This window comes from Peromyscus californicus, unplaced genomic scaffold (genome assembly GCF_007827085.1).
Source record: "Peromyscus californicus insignis strain IS unplaced genomic scaffold, ASM782708v3 Scaffold_10__1_contigs__length_136768540, whole genome shotgun sequence".
NCBI lineage: Eukaryota > Metazoa > Chordata > Mammalia > Rodentia > Cricetidae > Peromyscus > Peromyscus californicus.
The window spans coordinates 43551545-43577189 of record NW_026294391.1 but is presented as its reverse complement, the minus strand read 5'-3'; the positions used below and the strand labels follow the sequence as shown (position 1 = coordinate 43577189).

General features: G+C 38.6%; 1 protein-coding gene across 5 annotated transcripts in view; it reads left to right on the top strand.

Moving 5' to 3' along the window:
• Positions 1–25645, top strand: part of Gk (glycerol kinase) — a 78751-nt gene that overhangs the window by 20004 nt on the left and 33102 nt on the right. For 2 of the 5 annotated variants that reach the window (XM_052732391.1, XM_052732365.1), the window contains exons 4-10: positions 7814–7891; positions 13187–13270; positions 16665–16741; positions 19350–19487; positions 21366–21475; positions 22894–22960; positions 24001–24018. In XM_052732391.1, coding sequence (XP_052588351.1) covers positions 7814–7891; positions 13187–13270; positions 16665–16741; positions 19350–19487; positions 21366–21475; positions 22894–22960; positions 24001–24018 — 572 coding nt within the window. The remainder of the gene's footprint in view (positions 1–7813; positions 7892–13186; positions 13271–16664; positions 16742–19349; positions 19488–21365; positions 21476–22893; positions 22961–24000; positions 24019–25645) is intronic. The other 3 variants (XM_052732375.1, XM_052732384.1, XM_052732398.1) reach the window with 3 other exon arrangements.

The following is a 25645-nucleotide window of genomic DNA, read 5'->3' as shown; positions in this document are numbered from 1 at the left end:
GGCTTGAACATTTGAAACTTCCAAGTGACACACCTCCAGTGACACACTTCCTATTCCACAAGACCACACCTACCAATAGGGTCACTCCCTTTGGGGGCCTGTAGCTGGAATTTTCTCTGGTCTCACCCAGCCCTGCTATCCTGCAGCCGCTTATAAAATAATCATTCAGAGGCTTATATTAATTACCAATTGTATGACCTATGGCAAGTTTCTTGCAGGCTAGCTCTTATAACTTAACCCATTTCTATTAATCTATAAGTTGCCACGTGGCCTTGGCATTACCAGTCTGCTGGCATCTTTCTGCTCCTTTGGCAGTGGCCAGCGTCTCTCCAGACTCCACCCTTCTTTTCTCTGTCCCTCCACTTGGATTTCCCACCTGGCTATAAGCTTTCTTGCCATAGGCCAAAACAGCTTTATTTACTAACCAATGGTAACAACGTATATTCACAGCATACAGAAAGACATCCCATAGCACTTGCCCTTTTCTGTCGAATCAAAAAGGAAGCTTTTAATTTTAGTATTGTAAAATTATATATAACAAAGCAGTTATTAAGCAGGAATTACAGTTACAGTATCTAGTTTATTTATATTTGGCAAAATTAGAAAATATTCTATCATCTATCCTATTTTGTGACTCTAAAATTTTATATCTAATTTATCTTTTATCATGACTAAGGAAAGCTAAAATTATAACTATCTAGTCTTCAACTCCATCAAAGACCTCAGAAGAATATATTACCTAAGTAAACAGGAAGTGCATTGTAAGCAACTTCCAAAAATCTAGAATGACAGAGACATCTGGTTGCCTGGACAGTCACCCAAAGTTCCTCTGTAATGTTGGGGCATCCATCTTAAGCCTATAGGCCTAGAGTTTCCCTGTGTCTTGTAGAATGTCTGGCAGTCTCCTCTGCAAAGCAGGAAACTAAAGGACCATTTTGCAAAATTTGTTTTGGCAAAATTTAGTGGCCATTTTCCAGTGGGTCCTGTATGTCCAGTTTATACAACATATTATCAAGCAGTCCAGACATGAGCAGTTTCTTGCCTAAATGTTTATTTTTGCCAAGAAGATAAACTCCATGTAGACTGTCTTAGATGCCTCATCTTCCTCTTTGAAGTAAATTGGTGCTGCCAGGAGCAGGTGTGTCTCATTGTTGAGAAAAGTCTAAGTTTTTAAAACATTTTAAATGCCATATTCTGTAGGTGTTTGAAGATTACCTACCTAATTGAAATATATCTTTGTATATATAAAAAACTTAACTAACATGACTATAAGTTTGATTATCATAGATAATTAACTATTAATCTATATTTCTTAATGATACATTACAATTTTAAATGTGTTGTTTAAACATAATACTTTAAATGAGTAAAAATATACATACAGTATAACAAAATTAACTTTAAATTTCTGTCAATAAACTAAAATCCATAGCAATGTAAAATATTTCAAACAAGCTGCTCTCTCTCTTTTTTTTTTTTTTTGGTCTTTTTTGTTATTTTGTCTTTTTTTTTCTGGAGCTGAGGACTTAACCCAGGGCCTTGTGCTTGCTAGGCAAGTGCTCTACCACTGAGCTAGATTCCCAACCCCCAAGTTGTTGCTCTTTAACAGTAGATTCAATAATCTACCCTTTTATCTTATCATATCTATATCCTAAATTTCTATATCAGGGGCCATTTTCTTTCAAACCACCACATTCTACTCCTTGGCCCCAAAGACTTGTAGCCACATCATAATGCAAAATTGCATTCAGTCCAACTTCAAAAGTAACCCTTCCATAGTCTATCACAGTCTCAACACTGTTTAAAAGTCCAAAGTTCGAAGTCTCTTCTGAGAATCATGGCAGTCTCTTAACTTTAACCTCCTGTAAGATCAAAATGAAAAAGCAGATCACATACTTCCAACATACAATGACACAGGATATACATTACCATTCCAAAAAGGAGGAAAGGGAGCATAGTGAGGAAATACCGGATCAAAGCAAGACTGAGAAACAGCTGGGCAAACTCCAAACTCTGCATCTCCATGTCTGATGTCAGAGAGCTGTTCAGATCTCCAACTCCTTTCAGCTTTGTTGACTACAACACATTTCTTTCTCTTGGGCTGTTCCACTCTCCATTAGCAGCTCTCCTCAGCAGGTATCCCATGGCTCTGGCATCTCCAACATCTTGGGGTCTTCACCTTCACAGCTTCACACAAAGGCCATTCAGAGACATCTCTGACACATGCCTGGCCTCAGCATGGAGGACGGTTTAGTGATGCAGGAAGATTTCATAATCCCTTTCTTGTATCCTTAACTCTAAAGCCAAACCATGTGGCCAAAACTGCCAAATTCTGCTGCTTTCTGGTGCTGGAACATGGCCCACTCGTTCAAGTACATTTTCAACAGCTTTCTGGTTTTGATAGTTTCTTTCACTGCCTAAGCTTGGCTTTTCTGAAACTTGAACTGTAGACCAGGCTGGCCTTGAACTCAGAGATCTGCCTGCCTCTGCTCAGAGTGCAGGGATTAAAAGCATGTACTACCACACCTGGCCCTAAGCTTTTCTTTAATTCCCTTTCACAGATTGGAGGCTTAGCTAGGTGGGGTCTTGCCCTGAGGTCACCACTTCCTTTATTCCATTTAGGATAAGGCTTTTCTTTAAACTTATCTCCTTGGGCTCCATTACATTTCCTGGTGCTCCCTTTCTCCTTAAACGGTATATTTTGTATACAGTTTCCTTGTTCCTTGTTCAGCTTGCTCCTTTTTATTATAGATCTTCATGATAATCCATTAATAGCCACACAAAACAGTCAATGGAAGGTTGTTTGGAAATGTCCTCTGCCAAAGCTGTTAATCCACAACTCTTCAATTTAACCTCAGGCAGATTTTTGGCACAAGGGCAGAAAGCAGCCACATCTTTGCCAGAATAGCACAAAAACAGTTTCTAGGTCACATCCTAAAGTTCTTCTCTGAAACCTCTTGAGCTGAGCCCCCACAGTTCAAATCATCCTCAGCACCACTGTCTTCCATGTTCCTACTAGGATGGTCCATTAAGTCCCGCTTAAAGCATCCAAGTGCTTTCTTAACCCAAAGTCCCAAAGTCTCCTTTTCCCCCCAAACAAAAGCGCAGTCAGGCATATCACAGCAACATCCAACCCCTGGTACCAGCTTCTGTCTTTGTGAGGGTTTCTCTTGCTGTGAAGAGACATATGAACATGACAACTCCTATAAAGGAAAACATTTAATTGGGGCTGGCTTACAGGTTCAGAGGTTTAGTCCATTATCATCATGGTGGGAAGCGTGGCAGCACACAGGCAGACATGGTGCTGGAGAAGGAGAATTCTGCCTCTGCCTATCTCTGCCTCCCAAGTGCTGGGATTAAAGGCATGCACCACCAATGCCCAGCTATTCTTACATCTAAATAGAAGTACAGTCAACCACATTGATGTGAGCTGTACATCAAAATGATTGCTATTCTTTCTTAGGGGATATTCTAACAGTCTGCAACAGTATAAACCACTAAGGTGCTCAGTAATGCTCAGAATAAGTAATGTCAAAAGAGTCATTGTCTCTGAGGCATAAATAAACTTCACAGCTTAAAGAGATGTTTCATATAGTCCAGGATAACTGACCTTGGCATTAACATTGTTCTACCTTCCTGACACATAAGGTGGGATGCAATATGGTGGCCTTCTGGGCCCACCCGTATACCTGTCTTTCTGGGGTTTGTGGGGTATGTGAAGATGACACACAGTTCCTCACCAAGGAATTTGTCTTGCACTTGCAACAACTGGCCTGTAAGACTTTAGCATGTATCTGTCTCCTCTTCCTCTTTCTCCTCCTCCATATGTAGCCCTGGCTGTCTTGGACCTCTCTATGTAGATTAGGCTGGCCTCAGACTCAGACATCCACCTGCCTCTATCTCCCAAGTGCTGGGATTAAAGCTACTGTCTTGTAGATATACCTATTTCTCCAATATAAAAGTCATACCAAGCCGGGCGGTGGTGGCGCACGCCTTTAATCCCAGCACTGGGGAGGCAGAGCCAGGCGGATCTCTGTGAGTTCGAGGCCAGCCTGGGCTACCAAGTGAGTTCCAGGAAAGGCGCAAAGCTACACAGAGAAACCCTGTCTCGAAAAACCAAAAAAAAAAAAAAAAAAAAAAAAAGTCATACCAAACCAAAGTGATTCCTTCCTGGCAACCAACAGCCTGTAACTAAGGAGGAGACTATCCCATAATGCCCGCTATACTAGGCAAGTCACGATACTGCCTTCCCCTGATAATTTACTGAATTGTCATTAGAAGGGCAAGCTTTTGCTTTCCTATGTAGAACAATAGGTAACCATACTATAAAAACTGTAAAGGATCAGCAGTCGCCTAAAGCAGCTTCCTTTAACTGCAGTGGGGGAAGAGGACTGCAGGACATGTAGCTGTTCATTAACAGAGGGCTCTTGTAACTCTTGGACCAGTTTTTTCCCTGAGCCACATTGATAATAATCTCCCAAAACATTTAATTTATGTTTCCTATGCAACAAGTGAATGAGCTTTGCCAGTGAAGAGCAATATCATTTAGTCTTATCTGATAATCATTAACAGAGTTCATCATATCTGGTTATATACCTTTCCCAAATATCTGATTCATTCATTTTAGTTCTCTCCATCTATCAAAAAGTCCTGACTTTGAAATTGAGTGCTCTCATGCATGTCTATAGTCTCAGCACTTGGAAGGCTTAAGCAAGCTGATTACTCATGAGTTCAAGATCAGAGTGATCTACTGAATTGAGATACCTTTCTCAGACACCCTCACCATAAAAATGTCTTTTTTTAACCTAAGCTACTGTGAACGATGTCTCCTAAATTAAAATATACTGTCTAGTTGAACAGCACATTTAAACCTAAAGCCGGGCAGTAGGCTGCTCTGTCTGTGTTAGGCAGTTATGTTTGCCTTTAATGGCACTCAAGGAGTTACCACATACACAAAATTACAATGCCAGATGTTCTCGTTAAGTGATAGGCAAAAACTGTTTCAAAAACGAGGCCATAGGTCCTCAGGAGTTACATTTGCAGCAGTTCTTTTGGTGATAGAGTGAAGGAAAGCCCACACATCCACTCCTTCACCCTAACACACAGATTGCTGTCATGTCTTACGCTTGTGAACCTCATGATAGTCTCAGGGAAGCACCTTTTTCTGCAAAATAATGTTCCACTAGTGGCCATATGTTGTTTGGAATTTTCAAGTATACATGTTACGTGTAAAACTACACACAGTTTTTGACTGCCTGAAAAGCAGAAAGGGTTTTTTTTATTTTGAGACAGTGACTAGCTGTGTAGCTGGCTTTGAACCCACAAACTCTATCCTCCTGCCTCAGCTTACTAAATGCTGGGATTATAGGCATATGCCACCAAGCTCAGTGTGAAAAGCTTAATACATCTTCCCACATGTTGCTTGTAGTAGCAAGAAAGCTATTTTTGTAAAGCTTATTATTTTCCTCTGCATTTATAGGTTTTAATTCCAAAATGTATTACAATGTTAAATTAAACCAGTATTTACTGATTTTAGCTGGTGTTTCTGTACAGGGCCCCACACATGATAATCACTCAGCTATATCCTACCCTGTTTTTATTTTTCAAAGGATTCATATTATCCACAATATGGCCTAGATAATAATTACTAAGACTTCAAGTTTTAAGTACAAAGACTTTTTCTAAGTATATTTTCTTAATTGTGGTTATAACTTTTTGTTCGTCTATATGTATGTATGGTTTTATGTTTGTTTGTCTTTGTGATAGGAGATAAGATCTGGATATGTAGTCCAGACTGGTCTGAAACTTACTATGTACTGAGACTAGTCTCAAACCCATAGTGAACCTCCTACTCCAGTCTCCAAAATGTGCTGGGATTGTAGTCATGAGCCACCATGCTAGGCTTTGGGCAGGTAAGATGGCTCAGTGGTTAGAGGCAACTGCTGTCAGGCCTTGCAACCTGAGTTCAACCCCCAGGCCCTCCATGGTAGAAGGTGAGAACTAATTTCTGCAAGTTGTTCTCTGACCTCCACCTTCAAGCCTCCTACTCAATAAATAAGTGTAATTAATATATATAAATAAATGTAATTTTAAAAGGATTTTAGGGTACAACAGCAAGTGTTGGAACACTGAGAAAGCTCAGTGGCGTTGCAGACCTGTGTGCGGTAATAAAGATATCTGTGGCCTGAAGAGAATCCTGAAAAGCGATTTCCGTGGACTTTGATTGTCTGCAAAGAAAGCAGTTTCACTTGGCATGAAGGAATGGAATTAAGACAGAGGAGAAAGGGAGTGGTTATAGAGAAATCCTGGACCCAAGAATCAGATGGAAATAGCTCTAGATTAGATTCTCAGTGTGAGTCAGAAGGAGCCAATAAAGAAAGGTTGCATGACAGACATGTGACTTGAGGATTGTGACTAAAAAGAGCAGCCAGCTGATTTACAGGGAAATTAGCAATGAGGAAATGGACTCTCTTAGTTGTGAATTCACTGTGGTTCCACATTGTGAAGTTTTCATTTTCAAACAAGTATCACTTTCGAAATATTCCACTGTAGCCACCCATTGCTAGGCTCCTGCTGTTGTACCATCGGAGATTCCAAGGGATTCTCTTATCCTGCTCAGGCCAGGCTCATTGTCTGCAACAGTCTCTGCACTCAGTGGTGATGATGACAGCAGCTCTGAGTGACATTTGTTCAATACTTATTTCTACCAGACATTTGTTTTCGTATGTAGTGACTTATTGCTAGGTGGGGACTTTGAACTTACAAGAAATGTTTACAGGAAATAAAACTCACTTTACAAGAAATAAAACGCCAAGGAGACAAAATAAGGGGCCTCAAGATTGGAATTTAAACAGCAGCTATTTGGCTTTGGTGAGCCTAAGTGCTACTGAATATTTCCTTAATATTTCTTAACTTTGTAAAGACACATGTGTAGGGGGTGGGGTTGTGTATGTACTTCGGAGTACGTGTGCAGGTCAGAGGATGACTTTGTGGAGTCTTTGTAGTTCTCTGTTCATTTATCTTGATTCCAGGGAGCAAACTCAAGCCATCAAACTTGTGTGGCAAGTACCTTTACCTGCGGAGCCGTCTCCCTGACCTGTCTAACTTCGGAGACAGTGCCTCCCTCATACAGCCCTTGAGTTCCCTGTGTAGCCCAGACTGGCCCTGACTTCTGGTCTCCTTCCTCACTCAGCCTCCTAAACACGGGGATTGCAGGCATGCATTCCTACTACCATGCCTGGGGCTGTGGCTATTTCCTTAAAATGCGTGTATGCACATATGTACACCTATAGGAAGGGACATTTCCCATAACAATTAGTAAACAAATTGTTTATTGTTGCACATAATACTAAATCAGTCATTGTAGACTGGTGAAGTTATTGCATCCTTTGAGGCAGTCTGGAGCCTTTTCTCAATAATGATAAGGATCCATGTCATTGTTGTGTGCTTCAAGTGAAGTAGAAGGATTCTGTAGAGTTAAAAACTTTACATTGTATGTTCGCTTTTTTCCCCCCAAGGGTATTTAAGGAAAATAAACCAGATATCACTACCAATATTCCAAATGGAAGGCTGGGTATGGTGGCCTATGTCTTTAATCATAGCATTCTGGAGGCAGAAGTGGCAGTGTTGTAGGAGGGTCGGTCTCTGTCAATTCAAGGTCAGTCTATCTACATAGGGAGTTCCAGACTACATAGTGAGGCCCTGTCTCAAAAAAAAAAAATGCAAGGTTTTAAAAAATGTTAGTTGTTCCTATTATCCTGAAGTAATATTCTACGTGTTTAATGTCTTCTTTCTGTTGACTTTCTTGTTAAAGCCATTGGTGTCAGCAACCAGAGGGAAACCACAGTAGTCTGGGACAAGCTAACTGGAGAGCCTCTCTACAATGCCGTGGGTAAGCCATCATGCAGAGGTGCAGCACAAGCCTTGTTCCATTTGCAGAGGTGGTCACACTAAGTCATTTGACTGGAAAACCGTAGGTTCATGTTTCCTATAATCGGAGATGGGCAGCAGAGTTCTCTTCAGTTTTTCCAGATCATAGTTATTCACATATTTATTAACTCTCTCCCTTGCTTTCTCCTTTTGCTGATTATTTGTGATCATATAAATGGGTGGATAGTTCCAGAACTGTTTTATGACCCCCCCACTGTGTTTCTGACATCTCAAAGAGATCTTTCTACCCCCTCCCCTGAAAACTCAAAATTGCAAGTGTTCAAAATTGTCTATAACCTATTTGTATATTGGTACTTTCTATCTAAAAATTTGAACCTTTAAAGATAAATTATCAGAATTTTAGATGATTCTGTTATGGATTTAACTGTTCCGTAGGGTATACAAACCTCAAAAATCTCAGGAAGATTACCAGTAGGTGTCACATCTTAGCTGTAAATCTCCCTGAGTAGATACCAGCATCATCCTTAGCACATGACAGTTGCAGAGCACTAAATGATACTGCTACTTCCTGAAAGGAAAGTTGTGTTCTAAATCTATAACCATTAAAAGATTTATGTCACAAATAGCAAATCATGCTGGCTATAAGGGCACATGCCTAAACTTCCAGCACTGAGGCAGGAAGATTGTCTCAAGTTCAGAGCCAACTTGGATTACATGGCATGTTCTAGGTCACCTAGGGCTGTAAAGGAAAACTCTGTTTCAAAAAAACAAAAGGAGAAAAGAAGAGATAAAATAATGTATGATTATCATAGCAAGTTATAAAGAATGATTTTCAAAAAGAAGGAAAGGAATATGAAACAAGAATGGGAAGCAAATAAAAACATAAATCTAAATATGTATCTGTTAAAGGACAGGATGTTTCTGTGTGGTGAAAGCTATTAATTGAAACTGCTAGTTAGTTACTGAGATAGTGCAGTGAAAATGAAGAGGAGAAAAACTGGCAAGACCTCTTAGAGGCCAGATCCAACTGTGTGTTTGTGCACTGGAGAAGTCCTAAGCATGAAGGAGGCGACTCTTCTCTGAGAAGCTCGCAGTCGTGTTCTAGCTTCTGTCTTTTTTTTCTGGATCCCTCTTTTCTTCTTAGCACTGTGCTTAAAATCTGTATTACATCTTTAGCAAACCCCCAGCACTGTTTCACAAAAGAGATGATAGAAAAATTAAAAAAATAAATTAGAGCTTATGAGAATGGAAGTTAGTTAAGTAATATTAAGGGAGGAAAATAGCTTTTTGTTTTATATGAGATATTAAATTTCTGCTTGAAGCTATTTTCTAGGCAATTAGAAATTAGATTGTTTTGGAAGTTTGTATTTATTTATAGTTTTGAAAGATTTGCTTGAAAGCTTTTATTCCATTTATTTATTGTACTTATTTAGTTATTTTCAGGGAAGGCAGGCATGCATTCTCTGGCAGGCATGTGGAAAAAAGAGAATAACCGACTAGGGTCAGTTTTCTACTTTCACCTTGTAGATCTCAAGGGTCAAACAAGTTGCCAGGCTGGGCACCAAGCACCTTTACCCGCTGAGCTGTCTTGATGGACTTCGTTTGTTTTAAGTGTTCCATGCTGGTCTTGAACCACTATGTAGCTAAGGATAACTTTGAACTCCTGATCTTCCTCCCTCCACCTCCCAAGTGCTTGACTTCCTGGGGTGCACCACTACACTTGGCTTTAAATTGCTTTCAAAGCAGATTTGGAAATTTCCAGCACAGATGTGATCATCTCAACTTATTATAGATGACTTCACTGTAGGAAGGAATGTACAATTAAATCCAAAAGCTTGGCTAGATACCTTTGTATGTTCCATGTTCTGTGGTGACCCCTAAATATACCTCAGCAAACCAAGGAGGCTTGTCGTTTAGCTTTGTGTCACAGAAATGAGGAGTAGAAATTTGGCAGCTAGAAGAAGAAATGCCAGGAGAACTAGGGAAGAGAAAAGATTTAGAGAAAGAAGCTGCTTAACCATTACAAGGAGAGATTCTTCCTCCAACTTCATTTCACCTAGAAAAACATCGAATTATCACCCATCCATGTAGGTTTCAGTTGAGAGTTTCATCATGCTATTAAATATTTAGCAGCTTTTTTCAAAAGAAAGATCACATGGGATTAGTGGAATCAGAATTAGATTGCCCCATGGATATGTGGTCAAGCTTCTTTGGCTTGTTTTTATCATGGTGTGATGTTTGCACTTTTTTTTTTCAATTTTTTTTTTATTTATTTAATGCCGAATGCTGTTTATTGAAGGAGGGAAGAGGTCTTAAATACAGGCTTACAGCACAATGGGAGAACCCCGGAGGGCAGAAGTTGGCTACTGATGTTTTACAATCTTGCATCTAAGCTGCTAACGCCCATTATGCAGGATACACAGACAAGGAACTTCCCTTAAGCATTCAGGGATGTTTGCACTTTTAATTTTCTCTATCTTAATTCAGGCTGCTAGAACCAAACTACCATAGACTTGGTGGCTTATTCAGTAGATTTGTGTTTATGACAGTTGTGGACGTTAAAAGTTTGAGGCTAAGATGAAGGTGCACTCACAAGACCAAATCAACTGGCACCTTGATCTCCATATGGTGGAGAGCAGAGTGCAAGAAAGCAAACTCTTTCCAATCTTTTTATAAGTGTACTAATCCCATTTGTGAAACTCTGTGGTTCTAACCTAATCATTTCCCAAGGGCTTCCCATCCTAACTCCTTCAAATTTGGGGTTAGGAGTTCATTATGATTTTTTCTATGATATATTCAGTCCAAAACCATTGATGGTACATTGATCCAAGCCCTTGGGGCATGGAGCCAGGGAGATCAGGAGTTCAAGTTCATATGTATATATTCACTATATATGGATATTCCATATGTATGTATATATGTCTATGTATGTATATGTATGTACACACACACACACACACACACACACACACACACACACACACACTGTATAGTGAATCTGAGTGCAGCCTGGGATATATACGACTCTAAACAAAGCAAAACAATGAGATCAGTTGAGAGCACTCTTTTTCTTCCTTTTCCTCTTCCTCTTATAAAGCTCTGTCACTCTAGCCTATTCTTTTCATTTTCCTGGTTTGACTCAACTGAATTATGTAACTGATGAACAATATTTATTATGAACAAGCAACTGAGAAGAAAAGTTTGTGTTTTTCTGTTTTAAAATTTCCCTGAGATGGCTTATTGGGTGCCTGATAACTTGAGTTTGAGTCCTGGGATGGATATGTGGAAGGAGAACTAACTTTGCTAGTGTCACATGACTTCCACACACATGCCAGGGACAAGCACCTACACACACACACACACACACACACACACACACACACACACACACACACACACACACTGAATGAAAAATGTAATAAAACAAAATGAAAAGAAAATCCCTTTCATGTGGCCTTGTTTTTACCATATGCATGGTAAACAGTGAATATATTTACCCCTAGTACAGGAGCAGAGGAAATAAGATATAAGATCTTAAATTAATTGATGACCATGGTATAGGTTTATCCAACAAACAGAATCCTGACAAAGGCTATGCTAACTTGCAATAAAGCTGTGTGCTTAGTGCTATCTTTTCCCATTGTAAACAGATGAAAGTTCAGTGGATCCCATAGGTACATATGACCTATTGTTAGATGTCCACATATATGTTTATATATGTGTATATATATATGTATATATATGTATGTATGTATGTATGTGTGTGCGTGTTCTAATATATATTAGAATTAATAAGGTACACTGTAGTACAGTGTCTAAGGAGGAGTGTCACTACTTCCCAGACACTCAGGTCTGTCATTGGCATTTTGGCTTTTATGTACTAACAGCTAAAGTTGATTTCAGATTCTGCATGTATATGCATTTGTAAACACACGCGCGCGCACGCGTGCGCGGCGCGCGCGCACACACACACACACACACACACACACACACACACACACACGGGGTGGGAGGTGAATGGGTTTTAATTTTTCTGCCTTTCCTACTCCCCATTTTTCTTTTGGCCCCATCTGTTATTGAAAATATCATCAAATGAGGGGCATAGTCTCTTCTTCCTTGTATATGACCTTTTAACCAGCTTAATTCATGGCTTAACTATTGGCACTTCAATTCTTATATTATCGACAGGAAGGAAGCCAGTAACATTTTGTAAAACTCTGGTGGTCCTTGCTTATGGTGTGGTGGATAACATGGAGCCTTCCTTTCATCTTACCACACTGTAAACTGCTCAGGACAAACCATCTCAGAGGAGACTCACTATTTGCTTTGTGCTTAGCCAACCAGATATAGATGATTCCTAGCGATTTTTCCATTTTCGTTTTCTTAGATGTGCTTGTTGCTTCCTGTTGTGATGATTAGCCAAAATTGTTCAGATTTGTGATTTATTATTCAATATCCTCTGAAGATGATGATTTTTTCTGTACTGTATATATCACTTAACTAACAATGGTCCATAGAGATTGAGACAACTACATTTCTCTTCACTCATAAAACTCTTTTATCAGGACAAACTAAATATATTAGATGTGATTTTATTCACACCATCCAAATTATTTTTGTAAACTATTCATTGGATGGTCTGGACCATTGAAATTCCTATTTCCTTAGTCTAAATAAAAGCCATTAATAACTTCTAGAAGGGGTTTATATAGCATTCTGTGCTCCTTAGAGTTTATTTCCTACTATATATTACTTTATAACTTTAAGAATTAGCAGTTCCCTATTCCTAGGAAACAGTGCTGTTCCTGTCTATGGAAATGATTTTACTTCCAGCTACCCAATGAGGAAAGTCCTTTCTTGGGATCGTACTTTCCCAAATTAGCTCTTTCATGTCCTGCAGCATATGACCACAGCAGGAACTGTAGCATGTTCTTTTAACATCCCCTGAAGATGTGCTCTTATAATGTATCAGGCATGATTTTAGTTTGGTGGTTTTTTTGAACTAAGATGCATATATGTTGCCAAGTCGGGAAGAATTTTTCTGAACAAGAAACACACACTTACACTGTTTCCATCCAAATGGAAGTGCTAGTGAACCAGACATTCAGACTGGACTTTCTTTGTTCCCTTCTACTCCATGCCTCTTCCATTTCTTTTTCTACATTCACATGTGTAGAAAAAAACATTCATTCTGATGAACTTGCCCAAGTGATCTACCATTTCCAAACAAGCATACGTAGACCTTGAACCTGGCTGTCTCTAGCATGAATTGCCGTTATTTCTCCTAATGCTCCAGCTGCTCCAGTTTCTCCTGGCTCCTCAGTTCCAGTTGCCGCTGTGCCCTCTGGCTCTTCAGTTCCAGCTGCTGGTACTTCCTCAGGTATTGGTGCTCTGGCTGTTGCTCACGTCCCAGCCTCCCAACTCAGACACGTTGGGGGAAATTGACTGCTGCTGCCAGATCTGGATCTGTCACTTCTTTTGATCTCAGAAATTACCTCCACAAGGGGCTTAGTCCTCCAGCTTTGGGGGTCTTCTCTTTGGCTTTTGATCTCTTATTCTGCAAATCTAATTCTGCCATCTTAGCTTCTGTAATGAGTTTTCTAATTGTTTTGTTCTTAATTCAATTAATTTTGAACATTTGTGAGTTGCTTTGGTAGTATATCAACAACCACTGACATCTTTTTTCTTTGCCATTTGTACTAATTCATTCCATATACTCTAATTGCCATGTACTCTTTGATTATAAAAAAAGTAAATATCATGGCAGCCTTCTGCAATCCTGGAACAGTGGAAGGAAAAGGACTTTAGATGCCATCCACTCCAGCATCCTTATTTTATATTTAGAGGATCTGGGTCAAGGAGGGTTTAAATAATTGCACAAGTCATAAAGCTTGTTGGTAGCAAAGCCAAACTTAGAACTTTGGTTTCATGATTTTACATTCAGTGTTTTGATTCTTTGTAGTGAGGATTTAACTCCATGGATACCACTGTTGTCAAGCCTAACTACAAGCCTGGTTAACTAGTCTTTGTTAAGAGCAATAAAGTTATTGGACTACTGAGATTCCTAGTGCTACCTTATTGTCAGTGCTTGCTTTGGTTTTGAATTAATTATTTGGAGCACATTAATACACTAAAGAACATGCCCTACAAAAGACACACTCACCTATTAGTATTGTGTTGGACTACTTGGAATACTCATAGAAAAGTACATAGGCCTAGACTTAAACCAGAATCCTGCAAGGTAGGTCATGGTTAGATAAGTTCAAAGTTTCCTAGGTGGTTCTATTATGCTTCCTAAGAAAGAATCACTGCCATGGAGTTCTAGTAGTGTTATTTGGAAGGAGGGCACTTATTTAAAGACAAATTTGTGGGTCCAATTCACAGCTCTACTGTGCCCAAATCGTGGAGTATGGGGCCTGTCTTTCAGCTCCCCAGTAAGTTTTGTGTCCATTAAGATGTCAATAAACAGGGACTGCTGGTGTGGAGTCAGTGGAAGAGTGCTTGCATGGCATTTGGGAAGTCCCCTATTCCATCTCTACCTAACCCCAGTGAGAGGCCAGGGTGGTGGGGAGGAGAGGAAGAGACAGAAGGAGGGAGAACACCAGATGTAGGAGGCTTATATTATCAAAGAGGCCAGCAAGCCAAGAGTCTATGGATGTCAAATATATTTGTTTAGCTCCCTCTCTAAGAAATGTATTTTATATTATGATTCAACAAACCCATGTAACTAAAACAAATGTTTCCCAAATTGATCTTTATCCTATGAAGTACAATAAACTCTAATATTTGCTATCCCAATCTACCATTTAATATTTTGAAGTAGGAATCAAAACTCACTAAATTGATTTTTCACTTTATAGCTCATTGTAGTTGAAAACACTGAGAATTAAGATGTGCTTGTTAATCGTACATATCACAGATTTAAAACCTCTCCTCTTAATCCTTCCACTTTCCCAGTTACTCTTGTTAATCCAGTAACATCTGCTAAGGTTGCTTGTCTGTGAGCAAAGTCTATTTTTGTCATCATCACACAGTACTGTTACTATGTAAAATGGAGCTGACTCTGTTCCTTTGAGATGGGAGATGTTGCCACCTCTGATGATATTGCTAATGGTTTGTGTCCTGACATTGTACTAGAAAACTCAGCTCCAACTAAGTCAAGTGAAAAAAAAATAAAAGCAGTTTATTTTGCTAATGGATCTAGTCACCCAGTGGTAGCGTAGTTTAGGTGTTGATTGGTTCTGAATACAGAAAGTCTCTGGTATCCCCTTCAAGCCTCTTTTCCAAGATGGCTCCTCACATGACAGACTCAGATCTCCTGTCATGAAAATAGCAGGCCCACATCACACAGTGCCAAACGTAGCCGAGGATGACGATTGAAGGCTGACCATAAATCTCGGTTCGGTGATTTGGCCAAGGGATCTCTTGTGTAAGGACTTAGGGTTCGCACCTCACCCTGGAACTTGGGGTAGGGAAAATTCTTCGATAAACCACACAGCTGAGGGGTATGGAAATCTAAATCCCCCAAGGGAATTTGAGATAATGCTTCTGGGGTCAAGGAGTAGGTGCTGGGTACCAACTGAAGATCTTACCTATAGGCCATCTGTTTTCAATTGTTTTGCTCTCCTTCTCTTCTTGGTTGTCATGTGGGTCACTTGCTTGCTGCTTTTTATACCTACGAAAACCAGTATTTTATCTGGAAGTCTCTAGTTTAAATCTCATGGGAATTAGTACTATCAAAATGAAGCTCAGAGCTGTTTAGATAATTATAACAAATTTGTAAAAATTTACTACAGGGAAGAACTGATTCTAAATGAAGAGAACAGAATAACACTGTTAAGTGAACCAAACAAGGTATCTGGCAACATTCAAAAATGTAGTGTGCAAGCTTGCATTATCTGCCCCGGAGTCCTTTAGACTATTGGCCTCAGGTTCTTTCAGGAAGCATCTGACCATAGTGTCCTAAAAATACTGACTTACCACTAGTAGATTAAAAGTTATAAAAGTTAAATACAATAGACCCAGTCTCTTAAAAAACAAAAGATAGCAAATCTGGTTTATTGATCACTTATGCAATCTATTTTATAGTTTTTAGTGCATTCTCCTCCCCAAGCTTCTGTCACAAAGCAAAATGAGATATTTTCTACTTGGAGTTCAGAAAGCAGGTAACAGAAACTTAGGAAAGAAAATGGTGGTCCATTAAAGTAGAGTTTTCCCCATATAATCCAGCAACAAAATGGATTGTAATTAAAGAAAATAATGATTTCAGATCTTGTATCCCTTGAAAGATTTTATTATAAATAAGCATCCCATCGGGTTCTCTACTTGGTCTTTGTCACAGTCTTCTCCCAAGGTTTCTAAGATATACATTTTATCCTGAGCTGTGCGTTTTGCACTGTCAACTAGCCTGCCCGGCTTTTACGTCTTCTCTCTACTCATGTGTGTTTAGAAAATCCCTACTCCAAATGCTCTTTCATAGTTTTTTTTCCTGTAATAATACAAAATAAATAATGCAAAATAAAAGCCCCAAGGTTTGTATTGTTCCTATAATTTGGTCTGTAATTTTGCATAAAAGCTTTCAATTCTCCTTTGTAAATATATTTTCTTCTAACAGTATGTCTATTCATTTCTAATTTTCTAATTTCTATCCTTTAAAAGCTATAGCATTTTAATTGCTTATGGAAACTAATCAGTCTCTTATCTGTGACAGTGATTTTACTAAGTTCTCATTTTTATGACGTTCTTCTTATGTATTATTATGTTTTGATCTATAGTGTGGCTTGACCTAAGAACCCAGTCTACCGTTGAGAACCTTAGCAAAAGAATTCCAGGAAATAATAACTTTGTCAAGGTAAGAAATCTCTTCAGAAGTATACTGTAAGAATGTGTATTTAAAAAAAGTTTTCAGATTTCATGAGAAAGACTATTTCAGTCTTACAACCTATGGTAAAATGGTTATTTTATACAACTTATAGAATATTTCTTTCAGATAACTGTGGTCAAATCAAGTCTTTAGCTTTCTTTCTTGTTCTGTGGGGAAATGAAATAACAATACCCCAAGAGGATAGACTGGTAGAGATCATAATGTCCCAGTAGCTTAAATCATATGCCCCAAGGGCTGTTTTCTTTAATTCACCCATACTTTCAGAATCCATCAGCATAGTTCCCTATTGCCCACTGAAGAAAGTCCTGAGTGCTTTTGAGTTTTTAGTAACCCGGATAAAGTGAGAAAGAAAAAGTAAGTAGTATTCAAGACCTTCACTAAAGACCTTTTTTTGTTTTTGTTTTTCTTTAAATAAAACAAAGCAAAAAACAAAAACTTTTTTCACATGAAAAAGAATAATAAAATATGTCTAATTTTAAATCCTTATATAGATCTTTCTCTTTAGATAAGTGAAGTTAATTTCTTAGCAAGTTCAAGTTCTTCTAGAACCCAAAAAAGAAGAAGTTCTTTTTCTTTTAATGAGATGTGTCCCCTTTTTATTTGCCAGTGGGAAACATATTGGTTCTTGGATCTGAAGCTACTATTCAAATACCATTAATTATAACAGACTAGCAGACAATCCCATGTCTGCTCCCTTCCTTGCCTAAGTAGTTTCAGGCTTGTCCTGCCCATTTATTTTCCATTTTTCTTTGTTTTGTCACCCTGCATCACCCTGCCTCCCGCTGTCTGCACTGAGCTTCAAGGGTTGTGTAGTTTTCCATGCATTACCCCTGCAGGCAACATTTACGTTCCCTATCTGCATCATTTAAGACTGTCCATTAGGTTTGCAGGATCTTCTGGAGGACAGCCTGTACCTCTGCGGGATGACCTTGCAACCCAAATAGTATTTCCATGTGTTACTGTCTTCCATTATTTCTGGGCATTGATACTCTCTGCCCCAACAACCCCAAAAAAGCTAGAAACTTTAAGATTTTTAACTTGCCGATGGAGTTAAAATATTTGAGAACATTATGGTTTCTAGTTATATGTTTTTATGGATTTTCTCTGTGTATGTGTGTGTGTGTGTGTGTGTGTGTGTGTGTGTGTGCGTGTGTGTGTTTCTTTTGTCTTTTCTCTTTGCTTTTTTTAAATTATGGTTTGTTTGTGGAGTTTCTTGTTTGTTTGCTTATTTGTTTACTAGAGAGAGAGAGAGAGAAAGCACATGGAGTTGAGTGGGTGGGGGGCTGTGAGGAGGTGTTGTGGGAAGGGAACTGTGATCGGAATATATTGTATGAAGATATTTTTCAATAAAAAATTTGGAAAGCATTTTTTGAGACAGGGTCTTACTGTGTAGCCCTCCGTGGCTAGACTTCGAGCTCCCTGTATGTACCAAGCAGGCCTGCCTCAACCTTGCAACAATCCTCTTCTATACCTTTTATTTTATTTTATGTGTCTGGGTGTTTTGCCAACATGTATTAGCTGTGCACTGCATGCATGCCTGGTGCCCACATAGGCAAGAGGGTGTTTGATTCCCTGGGCCTGGAGTTTCAGACAGCTATTAGACACCATAGGGGTACTGGGAATGAAACCTGGGTCCTCTGGAAGAACAGCCAGTGCCTTAAGTGCTAAGCCCCTCTCTCCAGCTCCTCAGCAATCTTTTTGCTTCTGCCTCTCAATTGTTGAGATTATAGGCACGTATGTATCAGCATAGGACATCAGCTATGATTTGAGTTTTTTCATGACGTATGTTCTTATGAGGTAAGTATAGGGGCATAGGATAAGAAGGAGAGAAAGCTAATTGTATCACTTTTATGTTACTTTAATTACATCTTTAATCCCTTTACTTGAACTTTATAAAGAAATTGGATATTTAATATGCTAACAAGAATTGGACCTCACTCATTCTCATGAAAGAGCAATAAGCACACATGAGTTCCATTTTCTTCCAGTCATTGTATGTGCTGACTTTAGCCAGCTGCTTTCTTATGGACAGCAATTCTTTATGGTTTTAATCTGGCATGTCATTGACCTCTGCTTTATTTATTTATTTTCCACTGATATTTGAATAGATATGTATGTATGTATGTATATGTGCATACACACAAATATGGTATGTCATTAAATTATGTGTTTGAAAGTAGTTTTCTTGCTATTGTTATTAATTTATGACTATTAAGTTCACAATCTGTCATTGTCATGAAAAGAAAAATAAAGTGCAGACTTTTGGTTTAGATCGACAGATGAGCGATTATTGCAAACTGACATTGCACTGTCACTATCTAATTAAAAGATGGTGTGTCACTTAGTTTTCTCTTTACCTTGCTTACATGGCTACTCTTTGAACTGCAAACATAATTGCTGTGCTCTTTGGTCATGAGCATGCTTCTCTGTACCATGGGATAGGAAAGGTACTTTCATTTGAAAAGTCTTTAGACAATCCACTAAGCAGTTGTTGTTGTTGAGTTCTTTTCTTTAGCAGTTTTGTTTTCAACTGTGGTAGGTGTAATTTACTGACTGCACTGTGGAACTGTTCTAGTCCAAGACAGGCCTTCCACTTAGCACTTACTTCAGCGCGGTGAAGCTTCGGTGGCTCCTTGACAACGTGAGAACGGTTCAAAAGGCTGTTGAAGAAAATAGAGCTCTTTTTGGGACCATTGATTCATGGCTCATTTGGGTATGTTTAAATGTAATGAATGCACAGAGAATGGTTGGGGGATTTTTTTAACTGTCCTACCTACTATTTTTGTCCAACATTTTAGACTTTTATTTAGCATCATTATTGAGGAAAAACTACTCGAAGCAGCAGAATGTCTGTCTCCATTTGAGAGACATTTTTGTCTACTTCCCTTTTTACTTTTCTTGTTTCATTTGAGTGACAGCAGAAGATAATTACCAAAACCATATTTCATAAGTCTTATCATTGGAGCATGCCATTTAGGTAGCTTTTCTCTCAAGCCTAGCATCTCCTTCTATCCCACTTGTTATTTCTAAGAAGAAATAACTATTTTTTTAAAGATTGATTTTATTTATTATGTATACATACTGCCTATATGTCTGCCTGCATATTCTGCCTGGTGCCAGAAGAGGGCACCAGATCTCATTACAGATGGTTGTGAGCCACCATATGGTTGCTGGGAATTGAACTCAGGACCTCTGGAAGAGCAGCCAGTGCTCTTAACCACTGAGCCATCTCTCCAGCCCCCATTTTTTTTTCGAGACAGGGTTTCTCTGTGTAGTCTTGGTGCCTGTCCTGAAACTCACTCTGTAGCCCAGGTTGGCCTTGAACTCACAGAGATCTGCCTGGCTCTGCCTCCCGAGTGCTGGGATTAAAGGCGTGCACCACCACTGCCCAGATAAGAAATAACTATTTCACATATTAAAATGCCACAACTACTTTTCTCCTTCATGGTCAACATTTTATAGCTTTCTCTTGTGAAATCATGCCAGGATATGCAACTAAATCATAGCACAAGTTAATATTAAAATATTCTGTCCAGAGCTGAACACAGACCAGTAGAAATTAATGGTTTAGATATTTATATGACACATTTTTCTGTTTTGGCTTTTTGAGATAGGGTCTCAGTATATAGACCTGATCGGCCTGCAGTTCACTATATAGACCCTATTAGACTTGAACTTATGCCAATCCTCCAACATCTGTCTCCTGAGTCCTGAGATGCAGACATGTGTCTCTATATCCAGCGATTTCCAATCTATCTCTGTCTGAAGGTGTTATAGAAAACTTCAAACTGCTTTCAGGATGTGTGCAAAAAGATGTGTTATGAAAAAAGAAAAAGTGAATATAGAAAGTTTTCTATAAACCTTTGGAGGTAACATTCCACCTAGTCAAAATTTTAAGGCTCTGAATTTTCCAAAGAGAGAAGATTAAAAACAGTACTGATTTTCGTTGAATCAGAAATTGGCTAGAATTGCATGAATAGAGTAGTCACATGAGTCTGTGGACATCTGAGTGCTGTCATTCTGAACTATAGTATATTGTGAGTATAAAATACACACTGGATTCTACAGATTTCAGACAAAAAAGAAAGTCAAATGTATTAGTAATATTTTTCATTGATTATGTGTTCAAATGTTATTTTAGATAGATTGGCTAAATAAGATGAAATACAGGAATTATAGGTGTATTTTATAGTTCTATTTCTTTTGTGTTTTTAATGTAGCTACTTTTTTTATTCCATTTATTTGTGTGGGGGGGATGGTGAGTGCATGCCATGACATGTGTGTGGAGGTCAGAGGACAACTTGTGGGAGTCAGTTCTCTCCTTTTTTACCATGTGGGTTCCAGAATTAACTCAGGTCCATCAAGCCTTTACCTGATAAGCTGGATCTTGCAGGTCCAGCTACTAGACATTTTAAAATTACATGTGTAGCTCAGCTCGAATTTCTATTGAATGCTGCTGAAACCTCAATAATTGAAAGGTTTGGTTCTTCCATTTGTTTTACGTGCCCTGCTGCTAACCATTGCCCTTGACAGTATATAAATACCTGTGCAGATTAGTTCAGATTTAACCTGTCCCTTTTGTTCTGTCTAGAGTTTGACAGGGGGAATCAATGGGGGCGTCCACTGTACAGATGTAACAAATGCAAGTAGAACGATGCTTTTCAACATCCATTCTTTGGAATGGGATAAGGAACTCTGCGAGTAAGTTATGGTTTGACCTCAATGCATTTTTTTTCTATACATTCTTCTGTACGTTATTTATTTAGAATCTAAATCTTAATGTTTGCAGATGGTAGTTGTATACTAACATTGTTACATTTCAACTACAGTTTGCAAGTCTGTTTTCGTATGTGGGTTTTTGTTTTGTTGTTTGGGGGGGCATTTTTTCGCCCAGCCTAACCTTGAATTTGTGGTGATTGCTTTGCATCAGCTTCACTAGTTCTGGGATTATAGGTATGAACCACCACACAGTTTCTATTGTGCGTGGGGGTTTTTTTTAGCTTTCTTTTTATTTATTCTTTGTGTCTTTCACATCATGCATCTCGATCTCATTCGTTTCTTCATCCCTTCATATCCACCCTTGCAACCTCCTCCCCAAAATAAAATAAAATAAAATTTGAGAGAGAATTAAAAAAATCTCATCATGGAAGCTGTAGTGTGACAGAGTTATCCTTTTGTCCATATATTTTCACTTGCAAGGGTTCATTGCAAAGAGTCATTGGTCTGGTTTGAGGCCTCTGGTTTCTACTACAGCCTCCCTGGGGCTCCTCTTGGGTACCCTGTTATTGCCCTATGTCATGGAGAATCTGTAGCTTTGGATCTGCAGGACCAGCCCCTTCATGTGCTCCACCAGATCATAGATGGAGTGGATGTTCTGCTTGGTCAACTCATAACCCTGCTTCTGGACCTGTGTAGTTGCAAGGTTGATCAGCCTATCAGCATCAACATCCGCCCGCCCCCCCCCCCCCCCCCGCCCCGTCCTTACCACCAGGATGAGCTGTCCAGCATTGCCACCCCCCATCCCCCACCCCCACCCTCAGGGTCACCCAGGCGAGGTGCACCACTCTTCCTAGTGCTGCAGCAGGTGAGGGACAGGGACAGCTCTCTAGGTGGCATCCTTCCCTCGCCCTCGCCATGTGTTTGTGTTTTAACTTTATATATTATATGTGAGTGTACACACTCACGTTCAAGGACACAGTGGCTATGATGTGTGTATGTAGGCCAGAGGGAACCTGTATGAGTCACTTTTCTCCTGCCCTTTGGATTCCATGAATCAAACTCTGGTCCTTAGCTTTGGTGATAAGTGCCTTTACCTGCTGAGCCAGCTCGCCAACCATAGCTATGGCACATAGGTCAACAGGTCATATTAATTATTCTTTGTAGATTAGCCTCTTTTGGAAAAGTTCTTTGCTTTCTGAGTATGCTTTAAAATTGGTAATGATTTGGTTGGTTAAGGTTGGACTGTTAAATACTCAAACATACACCTATGTTTCCTTGGCTAATATGTTAACCACTATTGAATTCTATGCTCAGATGTACCTATTTTCTAATTATTTATATTTAAAATGTTTCCACGTTTATTCAAACAGTGTTATATACCCAAAGCTATTATTTTTCAGATTTTTTGGAATTCCAATGGAAATTCTTCCCAATGTCCGGAGTTCTTCTGAGATCTATGGCCTAATGGTAAAATAAATAATAGAAGGAGGGGATTTTATTAAAAAAGAAAGATCTTTGCCATTTAGAATTCAACAGTCAACTTTATTATGTTTTATAGTTTGGGACTTGGGACTTTCTCTAGGATTTAATGTTTTTAAATGGCTTTATAACTAAAAACTTCAAGTCCTTACTACCAATTGATTTTATATTTATAAACCTGAGTTGGCTTTTCTTTCAGTAATATTGTTTTTGTGTTTTGAATATTAATATTTTGAAGTATTATCAATAACCTAACTCTCAACAGTGGTGTGGGAATGTTTAAGCCAGTTTTCCCTTCCATATAACTGTAGTAGCTGTGATGTTTGCTTTTAATTTAGAGCAGGTACTATTCCCATCTTAACAGTGTTCTTTTTCCTAGTTTATCCCTTTCAATGACTGAACCATTGTTATATATTTCACTCTTTGTCAGTTTGGAAGAATTTAACAAAGAAACTGAAAGCAAAGAGTCTGTTTCTAAATTAGGTTGCAAATTAAGGCAATTTCCATAACGGGCATTTTACTGAAACCCAGAGGGAGAAACGTAAGTGTGTTTAGCATCACTGAAAATCTGTAGTCAAGTATCAGGAAGAGAAACCTTTAGGAGGTTTTGAACTGGTATTTCAGCACACAAATTTGAAATTCATGATAAAACTTAAGAATAAGTTTAAGGAAGCTTCAAAAATAGCCATTTCATGAAAAATATTAGGAATGCCATTCATGCAGTTAATAAAAATAGAATTGACTGCCAAATGCTCTAGCTGATGCTTGAGCAAGAATTTTTAAGTGTTCTTTGTAGAATAAGGCTTTTTAAGGCAATGTGGAATTGCTTAAGGCAGGCATAGTCCCTGCTTCTCTATAGTGCTTTCATAGTTTCAGAATGATCACAAAATCACTTGGATCAGAGCAAAAGAGGTGACTTTTGAAATAGCTTCAGAGAATAATAGAAAGAAAACATTTAATCGGCCTAGTTTTCTCTTGCATTGAAAATATTATGCTTCTGTCCCCTCTCTCCCCTTTGCTGACTATAGAAAATCTCTCATAGTCTGGTGAGTAGGCTATCCACCGATTATGCTACCCATTCATTTCGAAAAGATACAGTGCATTTCCATTTATTTTCAGACAAGCACAAGTCCATTCACTAAACAAATGTTTCTAGAATTTGCATAACCTTCCAAAATATTGTAAGCTGTAGTCATATTTTATTCTTTGAAAGGAAGCAGAATCTTGTTTATTTGTTTTCCCTAAGATTAAAATAGATGTTTCTAAAATTCTGGGGGAGGTTTCCAGAGATTTGGATGCTACTCATTGCAAAGTACAGTTGTGGTGTACTTTGGCCTTGAGCGTAGTAGGGAAATTAGAAATGCTTTTTAAATAGCCTGTATATCTATTTTTCTAATATCTTGTCCAATGTTTCAGACCAGTTAGTTGGAAATGCACTGTCACTTTTTTTGCATGCTTCCTCAGAGGACCCTCCTGGAATCCTCCAGAAGCCTTTCCCCATAAAGAAAACAGCGTTTTACATGCCTGACCATTCCTTAGATTGTTTTGAAAGTTTGATTGTTTGAAAGTATAAGCAGACTTCTTATAATAAATTATCAAGATAGAAAGCCTCTAGGTTTCCTGGTGATTATAGTTAAGCCTTTTATTTAGTCTAATCTTTATTAGTGGCCAGGCTCATTTTAAAAGACTATATATAAAAAATAAATATCAGGCTGTAGGCGGGGAGCATAGCTCAGTAGTAGAGGACTTGCTTACTTTTCAGTAGGCGCTGAGTTTCATCCCTAGCACTAAAAGTCCAACCTTGAAAAATAGCTAGTCTTTAATTAACTAGAAAGCATTAAAGAAAGAAAGTAATAATAGGAATCTAGAGGACATTTTCTATTTTGATAAGGGCTTCCATTTATATATACATACATATACACACACACATATATATACATACATACACACACACACACACACACATATATATATGTATATATATAAAATGTTGTTTCCTTCTAGCAAAGATACATGAGGAGGGTACTACTGTTACCTTCTTCATGTTAACAGCGGGGTGTTGCAGATCCCAGGGCCATTTGCTCACAAATGGTGGGCTCAGGAGACAGTCTGAAGGTTTTCATTCAGTGTTTTTTCCGCCACATCATCCTTACTTTAGGGATCACATTCCTTAATTTCTCTAATTCCTTAACATCTGCACAAATTGCTCTGTTGTAATGTTTTCCCTGCTGTGGCCCTGGGAACCAGACCTGAGGCCCAGCATATGCTAGGCAATAGCTGTAGCACTGAGATATATCCTCAGCCTTGTAATATGTTTTCTCAAAAACTATTTTATGAAGTTTTGGTAACCAGCCACTAAAAATCTCACTTTACTTCTTGCCGGGAATACCGATTGAAATAAAAAACATCATTCATAAATTAACTCTTACTTGTCTAAATTTAACTTTCTTTGAACAAATATCTGAAATCTAAGCACTCTTGGTATTTAAAAGCAGTTTGAGTAGAGAGAAGAGTTGATAAAATACAGCTTTCCGGAAACTATGTTCCATGCTAGTTTGATAGTTATTTAAAAATATGTCGGTTGTTCCATAACAGCAGCAGCAATATCAAAACACTAACTTTGGTCTGTGATCACGTAGCCCAGTTGTCATTTTGTAAATAAACGAGTTGTGT